Source organism: Rosa rugosa, chromosome 2 (assembly GCF_958449725.1).
Source record: "Rosa rugosa chromosome 2, drRosRugo1.1, whole genome shotgun sequence".
NCBI classification, from domain to species: Eukaryota; Viridiplantae; Streptophyta; class Magnoliopsida; order Rosales; family Rosaceae; genus Rosa; species Rosa rugosa.
The window spans coordinates 62,790,132-62,803,603 of NC_084821.1; the positions used below are offsets into that span (position 1 = coordinate 62,790,132).

Sequence of the window (13,472 nt, forward strand, 5' to 3'; positions counted from 1 at the left end):
TGGCCAGCTGGGTTTTGTTTGAGGGTTCGGCCATTGTTAGGGTTTGCTTGTTTAGCCAGGGACATCCTCCTAAACTTGTTGGAGGTTTTATTTGTAGTCAGTAGGGTCTGGTTCCTTCTGGGCCGGATTATCCTTTTTCTTTTTCTTTTCTTTTCTTTTCTTTTATTTCTGTTTTCTTTCTTTTTGACAAGTAGCATGACAATTCATTTTTATCTCATTATCTGGTTCCTTCAAATAGTGAAAAGGGTGAGGAGCCTTAATAAGGACTCTATTAAAATTTATTTAAAAAATATATGGTGAGACGATTTTTATGTCTTTTCACGTTCACTTTGGCTCATAAAGTGAATTATTTTAATAAAAAAGACTATTGTACAATGTATAATAGCGTTTGCTTTATTGAATCAGTGTGTGTGTGTGCACTTGTTTTAACTAAAGTTGCATAGATTGGATCTTTATGCTAATTATAATTCAATTAACTCTTTATTGGTTGGGAAAAGATAGACATAGTAATTTTCTATTATCTTTTTTTTTTTTTTTGAAAGGAATTTTCTATTATCTTAACTGGGTCATCATTAGTCGGTTTCTTCACCCATTTTGATATTTTGTTGTGACCAAAAATGTGGAAAAGGGTCCTTATGACAAAACAGCACCATCGTCATGGAAAAAAAAGACTGGTTTACTGATGGTGACCAAAAATGTGGTCTTTATGTTTGAGTTGCCCGCACTGATGGCTATGAAGCTAACAATATCGTTGGAGAGCACTAAGTACACTACAAGAGGAAATGAGATCAGCCATAATCCAAAGTCGTTGCATTGTCAATTTAATGAGAAATTTAGTTAGGACAATCAGTAAAGTCAAAAGCAACCGATCGAGTGCCCATGCAATTCAGATATGATCAATATCCATGCTTTGAGATAAGAATATTAATCCCAACGATGTTTGTTTACGGAGAAAAATTGAGAGCAAAGACTTAAGGAGTCGGAGGACAGAGAAGAGAGGCAACATAGTGAATGCCATTACTATTCAGTTGAGGTGTGAAGAACATTGAATTGCATAGTAATGCATCAGTAACTTCAATTCTGTAGTGTAGCACTGAAATTCTGCACAGGAGAACTTTAAGAGCCGGAAATCTGAAAAAGCTAGCTTCTGAACATATCAGCCAAGAAAACTCTCATGAGCTTCAAATGCTTCTCTTCCCTAAAGAGAAGAAACATATAACAACAGATCTCAGACACTACACAGTAGAGTTTGCGAAGCTCTAGCACATTGATTTTCTATCATGTGATGTACTGTAAAAGCATGATGAAAACAAAGATTGATGATTATAGCATGACAAACAAGAGCAAAAAATGGGTTTTCAATGAAAAATACGAATAATAGTGCTAGATTCTTAATAATGTTCTTCCTTGTTTTCATGTACTGGGGAGATTATATGAACACCACATGTGCTTACAGGCAATTTAACCCAACATGAAACAAGAATTCCCAATTTCACCAAGCAACCGAGTTTTAGAAAGCAGATTAGGCTGAGAAAGTACACTTTGAGAAACTGTGGTTGCATAGCTACAAAAAGAGTAATAACAGGGGAAGTCAAATAACAAGCAAAAATATTTAGTGGACTACTTCATATTTAAATAAGGAATTTAATTGAATTTTGATTGAAAGTTTGAAACCGCTCAATATATACTTCCACGTACGACAACTTACTGGCAGCAGCAGCCTGTGGTCAAGTAGGCTTCTCAGTTCTAGCACGGGTTTAGTTTCGGCAATGGATTGGACATGCAGGAGCTTTTGATTTCACTGCCTTCTTACGTGGTGGTTCTGGTTTCCCTGTTAAATACAAAACAGGGAATGATGAGATGACAAAAGCAAATGAGCAGTAACGAAACATATTATAGGGAAGCTAGATGTCGATGGATGCAAAGACAGCATCAATGACCCCATCAACATAACTACTTTTCAATATAGAAATTAAAGGACAATTTTTGTGCACAGACTTGATACATGCATAATTCTTGGAAAGAAAAAAAACTAAAAAGAAAACATCATTTGCAGAATTCATCTCAGCCGCAAAACCCTGCTCAACTGAGTAATTTAATAGTGTGTGTGTGTGTGTGTGTGTGTGTGTGTTGATGCATATATTAGCAATTACTATTTCTAAGTACTAAACAATCTCTGCCGCACTATATATGTATTAGTAAATTTTCAAACTTTTGGGTGGATATTGGCCTGTAAGATATGCATAGTCCAAATCAACAATAATAACCTGAGGAAAAAAAAAACCACAGAAGTAAACTAAAAATCTGGGAACTTCATGGTTTATCCATCCTCCAAAAAATGATAATGCCATCTTAACAATTCTAAAATAAAAGTCATCAATGCAAGAATTAGAAACCCAACAAACCAAATGAAAAAGTATCAGTAGCATACCTTGAGTCTTAATCTTTTTGTCAAGATATTCTTTCAGATTGAAATTCCTCAATATATAGTACTTCCACGACGACTTACGGGCAGGAGCAGCTTCTCCTGAGTCTGGCGGATCATTGATCGAGTTCGGGAAAAATGGATCCCAGTGGTCGCCATTCATACCACAACGGAGACAAGACATGTAAGCAACACGATCAGAAAATCTTGGAAAGTAGCTACCATTCTTATCCAGGCAAGTTGCCAGAGGAACATAATCATATCCCTCTGGTAGAGGAGGTTTCCTAGTTTTGGCAGGGCGTCGGGGTTTGGGATCAGGACATGTGCAACAAGGAGCATTTCGTTTTCGGTTTCGTGACTTTGTACATGGTGTTTGCGATTCCCCTGATGGCAAAACCAAAAGATGAGTAATAAGGAATATAGCAGCAGATGGCTGCAATGATCCCATTAAAAAATTGTAGTCTTCTTCAAAAGTCCAAAAACATAGTCTTCCGGATCAACATATAAGGAACATATAACCTCTAAGTAACCTAACGTAATGCTCAATAAGTACGTACTTGTAGCCTTGTAGGTAATCAATGAAGCATATCATATATACAATAAGCATTAAAAGTTGATTGTCACTACATTCGAGCTCAAGTCCAATCCAAGATCATTGATACTCACTACACCTGAAGCCATGATCAGTTAGCTGATATTTTCACCAAATCCCTTCCCACTGCTCAGTTTCATAGAATTTTGGGCAAGCTTGGAGCAATGAATCCCCTTGATCCAGCTTGAGGGGGAGTATTGGAAGTATGGTTGCAGCATGGCTATTTCTGGTCACTGTCATTATCCTTATTTTTTACTGTTAATAGCTTACCTTAGTTGTTAGAGTTGTTTAGCTAAGTTATGGTTGGGTTGTCCCTTAAATTAAGGATCAGCTTTTCTGTTTCTCTTTCTCTTCCTTGTGTATATATAGGAAAAGCTTGTAATCAGTTTTAGTAATGAAGTAATATCAGAAAACCTTCCACAAAGTTTCTGTCTTGTTTTCTTCAAAATACCTTCCTAAATTAAGATGATTGATCACCCTGTAAATATTATTAGCTGAATCTGTCAAGTAAAACCAAAGTTTATGCAAGTCTTAACATCAGCTTGGAAAGCATACAAGCTAGGGAGCTTGACATTCAGAAAATTCACATCAAAAAATTATGCTTGCATGGGCATGATTAAGCTTCACCAATATCTATTAAATGATTCAAAAATATTTCTAACCTATATCTAGGCTAGATCATCATATCTTTATTATACTCTTCGTATTGTCTGTTTTCAATTTTATCAATGGCAAGATGCTCATAGTCAAAAATATTTCTAACCTATATCTAGGCTAGATCATCATATCTTTAGTATACTCTTCGTATTGTCTGTTTTCAGTTTTATCAATGGCAAGATGCTCATAGTCATGTACAGAATCGTCAGGAAGCCACAGTTTTGTAATTTGTTCAAAACATCTTCTTGTCAAATCTTCAAGATGTGATGAACAACCTTCATGAATGGCGCGCCATCCCCATCCCTTACTATTCAGATGAAGATGTCTACATTGACGGAGATCAAGTGACTCAAGATGCGGACAACCTACAAGAATGGCGTGCAATCCCTGATGATTCATCCAATTTCCAAAAAGCTGGAGGTTCTTTAAGCCATGCATTGTTCTGGCTATCGCAAATGCATCACCATTGTCTTTGTTGTTGAACATATCCCCGGGGTGCTTGTTCAATTTCAAAGATTTCAAAAGAGGGCAAGAACGGCCAATCACTTCAAGATAATATTCACAACTGCGCAAGACTCCGAAACTTTTACTAATCCGTGGGGTGTATGAGATTTCAAGATCCTCCAACATCGGAAGCTTCGAAGCCACTTTACTTAGTCCCTTCATTGTTATGTAAGCTGAAAACACAATACTGAGGCGTCTGATTCCCCTCGAACTATTGAAAGGAGGTTATGGATGAATATGTTAGCCGTTACAAAAAAGACAAAATGCACTCGAAAAAACTCTCCGTCCACTTAGGTCCACATAACTATTCATCGAAATAAACATATAAAAATTCCAAATGCAGACCCACATAATGCAAAACAATATAAACACTATAAAGAAATCAAATACCTATCAGTCATATGCTCAAGGAGCTCATCTGTGCCACAGTTCCGGATACTGATATCTACGAGATTGCCACAGCTAAGATCAATGGCGTGGTGGCACATCTTATGTACATTGAAGTTGTGGAATTTGCGCAGATGCTTTTTTCTTTTGGCGGAAGTGAAATTTCCTTCAATTTTTTGTTGGCGCAGATGAATATGGAACTCCATGTGGATGGCGCGCCAAGTCATAGGGTCCTTACAGATTCTGCGCCACGTCAGGCACACCTTCTGAGCCCTCTCCAGGATGTCGAACATTGACAGCCGTGACAGAATCGAAGCGGTGACGTCGTCCGGAAGGTCAATCCAGTTCCGGCCTCCTCGCAGTGATTCTGACTCTGATAACGCCGGTAGGGTTTGTTTCTTTGCTTTTCTGGGCCTAGTCACGTTCCGCCGGCGTCGCCAGGTTTTGTTTGAGGACTCGGCCATTGATAACGCGGCTAGGGTTTGTTTCTTTGCTTTGGAGGGGTCAGGGGTGTGTGTGTCTTGGAGGTTTTATCGTTACTTATGGGCCTTTATAAGGTTGTACCGTTTTTCTGTTGTATGATTCAATTGGATGGATACTGAATATTCTCTAAGTTGTTTGAGCCCAAAGGTATTTTGGCTGGAGAATGAAGAGTATTCAATTCACTAGACGGATACATGCGGCCCAAAATAGGTTTACTATTTGTATTGGGTTACAATTTCGCCCAAACCAAAGCTGATAAGGAAAACGAACCCTTAAAGAACTATGAATGCGGACGCTGCTGTTATTATTCAGGATGTTCTCTTGGTACTTATTGTAATTAAGGGTTTTTAGGTTTTACGTCCCCTATTGTATTCAGCAGTTTCATTAACGAAAACTCGAGAATAGCCGCTTTTTTATAACGTTACTCATCCAAAATCACATGGAATTGGGGCTGAAAATAATGTATGGCACCGCTATCTTAACTACTTCTATGATGCACCTGATGAGTCGAAGAAGAAAGGGTCTGGTGCAGCAGCCCATCTTTGAACAGATCTGCGACAACGGAACGCTCCTTCAGTTAAGGCAGCTTCTTGATCAATTACTAACACTCTTTAACAAAGAAGCACCAAAAGAGGATGAACTCTTTCGATGGCTTCTTGTGGGAAATTGAAACATCTATCTAGCGTATAATGGTTAAATATGAGCATGGATTTAAAAAAAAAAACAAACAAAAAAAACAAAAAATCTGTAATCTGTAATCAAACAAGCTAAAACTCTTTGTATCCTGGACAATACAGATTTGCTAATAGCAACCTTTCTCTTACATGTTACAACACAACACACAAAAGAAAAAAGGCAACAATATCTCTGTTCTTCGCAACTCAGAAAGAAATAGGCCTTCTGCAGAGAAACTATAGACCCTTTGGATGGATAAAGGCTCTTCTGTTAATTATCCTTAAACTCAAGAGCACTAGATCCCAGTTTCACAAAAAGTAATAGAAATCCTCAAACTCAACGAAACCATTCCAGGGGAAGACTTCACCATCTGCATCATCTACCATGAACATTTCGTCAAAAAAATCGACTTCAGGCTCTGCATTATCTGATCCGTACTCGAGAACCGTAGCATCAAACTCATAGTCATCAGTTGAATCATCAGGAAGCCGTAATAGTTTAATTCGTTCCACCAATCTTTTCTCAAAATCTTCCTCCAGATTAAGATTGTAACACTGGCGCAGATCAAGTGACTCAAGTGGAGGACAACCATCAAGTATAGCCCGCAAGCCATCATTAGTCAGCTTATTCGCAAAAATTTGGAGGTGGCGTAAATTATGCATTGTTCCTGCTATAGCAAGTGCATGCTTGTTACACTCCTCATGGGCGAAACTGTACCATCGACTGTTGAGTTTCAGTGATTTCAAAAGAGGACAAGAGGCCCCAACCACTTCCAGAGTTTCATGTGAGAGCGAGCAATGTGAAATTTCAAGTTCCTCCAACAGTGGAAGTCTTGAAGACACTGCACTCAGTCCCTCACTTGTTATGTCGCAACGCACAAGTCGTAGACATCTGATTTCACTTGAACTATTGAAAGTAACAAATCAATACATTAGCATTTACCCAAACTAGGGAATTAGGCTTGAAGGAATTCTGCAATAGTAATTCATGTAAAATGAACATATGGAAATTCCGACCTACAAATACCAGAGAAAACACATTTGTGAGGTCTGTATTTGTGTGTGCGCTGTGAACAATACCAGAGAAAACAAATGCTCAAGGATATATCCCAGTTTACTCTTGCAAATTATAAGCATAGAAAAGGAACAAATCTAATGTATTGCAGGTAAAATCCAAGTTGAGAATTTGTAAAATCACCATGCCAAGAAATTCCATAAATGTATTGCAGGTAATGGTCAAGGAAATTCATTGATGTCATTTCGTTGGTGATAGGTGTTCCCAGTCGAGGCCATAAGGAAGGAAAGGGAATAGGAAATGCAAAATCATCCCTCTCACAAATAATTCTTACAGCGGTAGAAGGTGTCATTGAAGCTATGCAAGTTATTAAATTAGTAAAACCATCTTACTATGAAATTCTTTAATGTATTCATGCCCATAAAAGTTTGCAACACACTTTTTTAAAAGACAGCTTCACCTTCTGTCTTTCTTTTAAAATCATGGAAAACCAAATACAAATCAGCATCATGATTGGTTTGTCAAAACACAATAATGTAACCAAACTTAAACACAATAATCTACCCATAACTTTGCACTCAAACATGACACTTCAGTTAATTCATCAAACATTTCCGGATACCTATCAGTGATGTAGTTGAGGAGCTCATCGGTGGCGAAGGAATCGAGATTGATACTAGCCAATTTCCCATCGCTCCGATCAACGGCGTAGCGGCACATCTTCCCCAAGTCATGAACTTTGTGGAGATCATCGTCGCGGAAGTCGACGATGCGCCACATGAGAGGGTCCTTGCAGACTTTGTACCACGTCTTGCAGACCTTCTGAGCCGTCTCGAGGATGTCGATGGCTCCGAGACGGGAGAGGATCGCAGCCGTGACGTCCTCCGGGAGCTCCGTCCAGTTTCGGATCGGGGCTCCGCATGGTCGTTTTGGAGATGAAGGTGAGGACATAAAGAGGAGAGCTTGATTGAAAGGTTTGGGGGAAAATGGAGAGCTCGTGGTTTTACTTCTAGAGATGTGGGTGTTGCAGTTGCAGTTGCAGTTGCAGTTGCATTTAATATGGTTAACAAACCATAGTCAAGAGTCAAGAGTCAAGAGTCAAGACCAAAAAATAAACTTACCATAACGGGATAACCACAGCAAATGATTCGCATCGAGTCACTCACATAAACATTAAAAATGTGAAACTCTCGCGTTTTAAGTACGAACGTTGGATTGGTTTAGTGTAATTGCTGAATCATAAACATGGCCAAAAAATGGGCTATACAATAAGTCATTCAGAACAAAAAAAAAAAAAAAAAAAACTACTAATCAATTTAAAAGTTATTTTTATACTAATCAAGAAAAATAGTCAAGTCACCATAGTTAAAGGAAAAAACTTAGCATAGTCAAACTTCCATAGTCACTGGACTTTAAATTTTAAGTCTTTTAAGTCTTTAGCCAGACATTTTACTTGTAGTATTATTTTGGTGTTTTAAGGATCTGAGGACGATATATAACTACTTGTACGTATAGTTTGATTTAGGACTATGATTGCCAAAGAAAATGTACTTAAAAAATGAATTCAAAGGAAAACTAGATGATAAATGCGTAAGAATCTCGCCGATGGCTCGTCCGTTTAACCGGTGAAAATGGGTTTTACCAGCAATAAAATAACTGAGAATAGTCCGCAAACACAATTAACTAAAGCCTTGTGAAAAAGGGTATTGTTTCAGACAATAAACTGTGAAAAACACGATAAAAGTCTGAAGATTTGATCAAAGCCTTGTAACGAAGATCTCGACAACTTCATCTAAAACAAAACTTAGATCAACAGTGCCCACCGCTAGTAAAAGCATAAATAGTCACGAGAATATCAGAGCAAAAGCACATATACATGTGCATAACGAAGATAAGTAGAAAGTCCCTAAAAAAGCTAAAAGTACGTAGTCAACCATGCATGATGAAACATAGAAACTTCATATGTTTGATAAAGGCCATGCTGCAAAGGAAGGGGTTTCCAGTAATAGCTCTGCTTCCCAAGGAGGAACTATAACTACCAACGCCTTATGTGGAGAAATTAAAAGTCACTTGGATGCTTGAAGCTTTTTGATCCTGGACTTCAGCCTGCTAATAGAACATCTCATCATCACTTTCATAATCTCCATAATCTTCAAAATCATAAAAATCTTCAAGATAATCCCTTCTACGTCCCTTCCCAAGTCTGAAAAATTCAAGATCTTCCTCATCAAGTCCAAGAAGCTCTTCTAATGGAGGTTTAGTGAAATCATCATACCAATCACTATCATCGGAGCACCATCCGCCATAATTACCATAGCCATATTGGTCATAATCATTATCAATTCTGGGAAATCCAAACAGGTCAGATACAGTAAACTTACGTGGGGATCCATAACCACGGACAGTAAAACGGAAGTCATAGTCAGCAATAGAATCACGAGGAAGCCACAATTTTTTAATTTGCTCAGAACATCTTATTCCCAAAGGACCCTTCAGATTAAGGTTCTCACAACATCGCAAGTCGAGTGACTCAAGATGAGGACAACCATCAAGAATTTCCTTCAAGCCCTCATTAGTCAACTCGTTCCCAAAAAGCTGAAGGTGGTGTAAACCATGCATTGTTCTTGCAATAGCAAGTGCTTCATCATTTTTCTTTGTAAAAGCAATGGACTCATCATAATCATCATCTGTTCGCCGGTTCAATTTAAAAGATTTCAAAAGAGGGCAAGAGCGACCAACTACTTCTAGGGATTTGCGTGAGAGTCGGCATAATGAAATTTCAAGGTCCTCCAGAAGCGGAAGTTTCATGGCCACTTCAATCACTCCTTGATCTGATATTCTCTTGCAAAGTGCTAGTCGGAGGCGTTTGATTCTGCTTGAACTGTTGAAAGGTTTTATATGAATAAGTCAGTTCTACATAAAGACCAAAACTCACTCAAAGAAGACTAATCACTCATTGGGATGAACATATGGAAAACAATACATGCATGTAAATACAAATGTGTAGATGTGCTTTACTTGTGTGTATATTGTTAACAATGCAAAGGAGAATAAACACACAAAGAAAATACCTGATGATGACAACATGCACAATATTGATAAGCCAAGTTAAGAAATTAGTAGAACCGCAATACTAAGAAATTTCAGAAGGTTGAAGTCACCCACCAATGGTAAACTAGATAGTCCAATGGGGTTGAACCCAAGAATCACCCTCCGACAAGGTGTCAACTAGGCTCAAAGTCCTACATTATGTATAAATCAAAGATAAAAATGAAGAAAATAGAATAAAATACCTGTCAGTGATGTACTTGAGGAGCCGATTGGTGCCAAAATGGTCAATACTGATATCATCCAAATTACCACAGCTACGATCAATTGCATGGCGACACATCTTGCCCAAGTCATACACCTCATAACCACGATTTCGCATGTCAATGGTGCGCCACATGACAGGGTCCTTGCAGATTCTGCGCCACTTCATGCAAACCTTCTGAGCATTCACTAAGATATCAATTGCTCCAACCCGTGACAGGATTGACAAGGTAACATCATCAGGGAGTTCCGTCCATTTAAAGCAGAAATGGTCAGAATCAGCGGCAAAGCCTTTTCCCTTGGTGGAATCATGAGGAAGCCACAATTTTGTAATTTGTTCAAGTCTTATTTCCAAATCTCCACCCATATTAAGATTGAAACAACGGCGCAGATCAAGTGACTCAAGATGAGGACAACAATCAAGAATTTTTCTCAAGCCATCATCTGTAAGCTTATTCCCGTAAAGCTGGAGGTGGTGTAAACCATGCATAGATCTTGCTATAGCCAGCGCATCTACATCGTCTTCAACTTGTGAAGGTGCATCATCCTCAAACCAATCCTCCATATCTAAATTTGTGCACCACTCTTTGTTCAACTTGAATGATTTCAAAAGAGGGCAAGAGCGCCCAACCACATCTAGAGCTTCATGTGAGATATTAAAGCACAATGTAATCTCAAGTTCCTCCAAAAGAGGAAGTTTGGAAGCCACTTTCGCCAATCCCTGAGTTGTTATTTCCTCCTCGCAAGACAACAGTCGGAGGTGTCTGATGCCACTTGAACTACAAAAGGTTTTAAATAAATACGTTAGCACATACAAAGGCATTTCTGCAAAAGTATTCCAACACAATCTAAACTTCTAAACAATACCAGAGAATAAAAAAAATCTTCAAATGACATGCCCCTGATGAAAAGGTAGGTACATATAACACAAAGCATGCGATTCAGTCATGTTCTCCAGTATTATATACAAAAGATTGTACAACCACACAATCATTCGAAAGTTAACACCTCTAGCATAAATCATTAGATTGATCACAATACACAACACAATTACAAACAATCAACCAATCAAACAATACTGATGAGAAAACAAGAAACAGAGTGAATTTTCACTACAATTATGATCAGCCACTGCAGATATACACAATTCATTTCCGATTACGAGAAATATACATATACACCTTTAATTGCTACTCGAAACAAAATTGATCATAAACAAACAAAGTAAAAGTAAAAAAAAAAAAAAAAATGATGAACAGAATTCCGCTGCAGAAAAATTTCACTATCAATCAAACAATACGAATCGGAAAACACAAAAGGTGACGGACTACCTGTCACTGATGTACTCAAGCAGATCATCGGTGCCGAAGTGCTCGACGGTGATGCCGACCAATTTCCCGGCGCTCCGATCAACGGCGTGGCGGCACATATTCTCCAGCTCCTCCATCTCGTGGTGCGTGCCGTCGTTTCGCATATCGATTTCGCGCCACATGAGAGGGTCCTTGCAGATTCTGCGCCATTTCGTGCACACCTTCCGAGCGCTCTCCAGCATCCCGATTGCGCCGACACGTGTCAGTATCGCCGCCGTGACGTCGTCCGGGATTTCCAGCCAGTTTCGGCGTTTGACTACCCAGACTTGCTTGGGTGGCGGTCGTGGCCGGAAGGCTTGCTTGTGCTTTTTCTTGCCGCCCATTTTTGGGGGAAATGTGGAGTAAATTCTAGGGTTTACAGTTGAAGAGTAACTGTGAAAAAAAAACTGTGGCGGGTTTTATAGCGTGCGATCCGGGAGAAGGGTATTTGGGCCGGGAATATGGGCCTCGTCGGCAAGGAATCTGATCATATTGGGATTTGGGGGAATATGCTAGAGATCCGAAAATTGTATATTACATTTTGGATTTCAAATGTTATATCATTACTTTTGATTTAACGATTTTAGGCTATGTTTGTTACGGGGGACTATTATCCCCCACCTTATTTCCTATAATAGTCTAGGACTCTTCTAGCTTGGGATATGCTATGTTAATATCTGACTCATGTTTGGTACTGCTTAGGACTAAAGAGCAGAATAGTCAAAATAGTCCTATCCCATGTTTGTTTATGTATTGGACTAAAAGTTGGTAATTTGTAGAAACGTGAGAAACTGTTGTAGCTTGTTTTGTGGCAAAGTTCATATACAGCAAGAAGAAATCTAATAACTAAATAGCTTGAGAAGAGCAACCACAATCTGCATACTTGTAGTTAGTTTTTACACATTCACATGTCCACCTATTAATACAACACATGCTAATAAAGTTCCATACTTGTAGTTAGTTTTTACACATTCACAAGTCCCTAACACACATATTTAACATTCACAAGTTCCATCTAGCAATTACAAAAATGAATGTTAATCTAGCAAAAGAAGGAGCTTGTCCAACATAAGCTACTGCAGCAACTCTTGCAGTTTTCCAAACAAAAAAAAAGAACATATCCTCATGCAGCAGTTAGGTAGATCCTCTAGCAGTGCCCGCAAGCAAGTTATCCACATACACTTTTCTCACTTCATCATCTAAGGACATGAACACAGAGATATTTTGGGGCTTATCCAAAATGATTTTCAATGCCTCAATTTGGTCTAGAACAGAAAGTCCCATTTTCTTAAGTTCCTTAGCAATATCAGATCGATCTTCATTACCTTTCACTATAGCATCAGTCACTGCTTGCATTCTTTTTCCAGATTCTTCAAACATTTTATCCAATGCAAGCATAATTTTATCTTCATCATTTCTTTTCCTCTTTTTCTGACTAACCTGAGATTGTCCCGTGCTCATTGACATGGGGCTTGTGTCATTCTCAACTTCAATGCCATCTTCATTGTTGCTCTGCTCCTCCATCATATCAGCAGGGACCTCAGCTCCAGTTCCAGTCGCACGGTCACTCCCAAAGATGGTAGCTAGTCTATCAAATAATGGATACTTCTTGTTTCTCCATCCCTTTGCCTTTTTGTTGTGCTATGACAGAAAAAATAAATGAATCGATCAAAGTGCAGCAATGAAATCTGTTAGATTAAAAATGAAACTCAATGAAACTTCCTCATTACCTGCAAATATGTATCCCATACTTCATTACTATCAACTTCAATGCACTTTTTGATATCATTCCATGCAAATCCACTCTTGTTCATCATGTCATAGATTATGCTATAATCTTTCTTCAGTTTTGTAGACACCAAAAATTTAATGAAAATAAATTCATTAAACAATTCGGTCAACACTCAAAATTATGACTGAACAAATTTAGTCGGCATGTGGGTCCCATGAAATGTCCACGTGGCTTGTGAGTCAGCAAAATCATACAGACTCAGAGAATGACACTTGGCGACACATGAAAGGTCTGACGGCAATAAATGAATTTGCTCCGGCTAAATCAATTGATATTAAAGCG

General features: G+C 38.5%; 4 protein-coding genes across 6 annotated transcripts; all 4 read right to left on the minus strand.

The window, feature by feature from the left end:
* Positions 1–1,208: 1,208 nt before the first annotated feature.
* On the minus strand, positions 1,209–5,123 carry LOC133732888 (putative F-box/LRR-repeat protein 9). Of its 3 annotated transcripts, XR_009857372.1 has the most exons (4): positions 4,569–5,123; positions 2,432–2,809; positions 1,709–1,831; positions 1,209–1,564 (listed from the first exon to the last, which is right to left on the minus strand). XR_009857372.1 is itself a non-coding variant. In XM_062160489.1 (2 exons), the coding sequence occupies exons 1-2, from the start codon at positions 5,027–5,029 to the stop codon at positions 3,792–3,794; spliced, it is 1,059 nt and encodes a 352-aa protein (XP_062016473.1). In that variant the 5' UTR covers positions 5,030–5,119; the 3' UTR covers positions 3,659–3,791. The 3 variants fall into 3 exon arrangements, 1 of the variants encoding a protein (XP_062016473.1); XR_009857371.1 differs by having other exon boundaries at positions 1,209–1,831; positions 4,569–5,122; XM_062160489.1 differs by lacking the exons at positions 1,209–1,564; positions 1,709–1,831; positions 2,432–2,809 and adding an exon at positions 3,659–4,389 and having other exon boundaries at positions 4,569–5,119.
* Positions 5,124–5,796: 673 nt separating this feature from the next.
* Positions 5,797–7,789, minus strand: LOC133732889 (F-box protein SKIP19-like). Its single transcript, XM_062160490.1, has 2 exons — positions 7,360–7,789; positions 5,797–6,629 (listed from the first exon to the last, which is right to left on the minus strand). The coding sequence occupies exons 1-2, from the start codon at positions 7,686–7,688 to the stop codon at positions 6,032–6,034; spliced, it is 927 nt and encodes a 308-aa protein (XP_062016474.1). The 5' UTR covers positions 7,689–7,789; the 3' UTR covers positions 5,797–6,031.
* A 611-nt stretch (positions 7,790–8,400) lies between these two features.
* Positions 8,401–11,792, minus strand: LOC133729191 (uncharacterized). Its single transcript, XM_062156680.1, has 3 exons — positions 11,381–11,792; positions 10,031–10,828; positions 8,401–9,618 (listed from the first exon to the last, which is right to left on the minus strand). Exons 1-3 carry the CDS (start codon positions 11,740–11,742, stop codon positions 8,847–8,849), a joined length of 1,932 nt encoding a protein of 643 aa, XP_062012664.1. The 5' UTR covers positions 11,743–11,792; the 3' UTR covers positions 8,401–8,846.
* Positions 11,793–12,532: 740 nt separating this feature from the next.
* On the minus strand, positions 12,533–13,215 carry LOC133731254 (uncharacterized). The gene is made up of 2 exons (XM_062158672.1): positions 13,129–13,215; positions 12,533–13,039 (listed from the first exon to the last, which is right to left on the minus strand). The coding sequence occupies exons 1-2, from the start codon at positions 13,213–13,215 to the stop codon at positions 12,533–12,535; spliced, it is 594 nt and encodes a 197-aa protein (XP_062014656.1).
* Between the last annotated feature and the right edge of the window lie 257 nt (positions 13,216–13,472).

What these genes read in the sequence shown, in the direction of transcription:
- LOC133731254 (XM_062158672.1), bottom strand. Translation starts at nt 13,215, where the DNA reads ATGATGAACAAGAGTGGATTTGCATGGAATGATATCAAAAAGTGCATT. An exon ending in TATGGGATACATATTTGCAG is followed by an intron (nt 13,040 to 13,128) that starts GTAATGAGGAAG and finishes TTTCTGTCATAG; the next exon opens with CACAACAAAAAGGCAAAGGG.
- LOC133729191 (XM_062156680.1), bottom strand. Translation starts at nt 11,742, where the DNA reads ATGGGCGGCAAGAAAAAGCACAAGCAAGCCTTCCGGCCACGACCGCCA. An exon ending in CTTGAGTACATCAGTGACAG is followed by an intron (nt 10,829 to 11,380) that starts GTAGTCCGTCAC and finishes AACCTTTTGTAG; the next exon opens with TTCAAGTGGCATCAGACACC. An exon ending in CTCAAGTACATCACTGACAG is followed by an intron (nt 9,619 to 10,030) that starts GTATTTTATTCT and finishes ACCTTTCAACAG; the next exon opens with TTCAAGCAGAATCAAACGCC.
- LOC133732889 (XM_062160490.1), bottom strand. Translation starts at nt 7,688, where the DNA reads ATGTCCTCACCTTCATCTCCAAAACGACCATGCGGAGCCCCGATCCGA. An exon ending in CTCAACTACATCACTGATAG is followed by an intron (nt 6,630 to 7,359) that starts GTATCCGGAAAT and finishes TACTTTCAATAG; the next exon opens with TTCAAGTGAAATCAGATGTC.
- LOC133732888 (XM_062160489.1), bottom strand. Translation starts at nt 5,029, where the DNA reads ATGGCCGAGTCCTCAAACAAAACCTGGCGACGCCGGCGGAACGTGACT. An exon ending in CTTGAGCATATGACTGATAG is followed by an intron (nt 4,390 to 4,568) that starts GTATTTGATTTC and finishes TCCTTTCAATAG; the next exon opens with TTCGAGGGGAATCAGACGCC.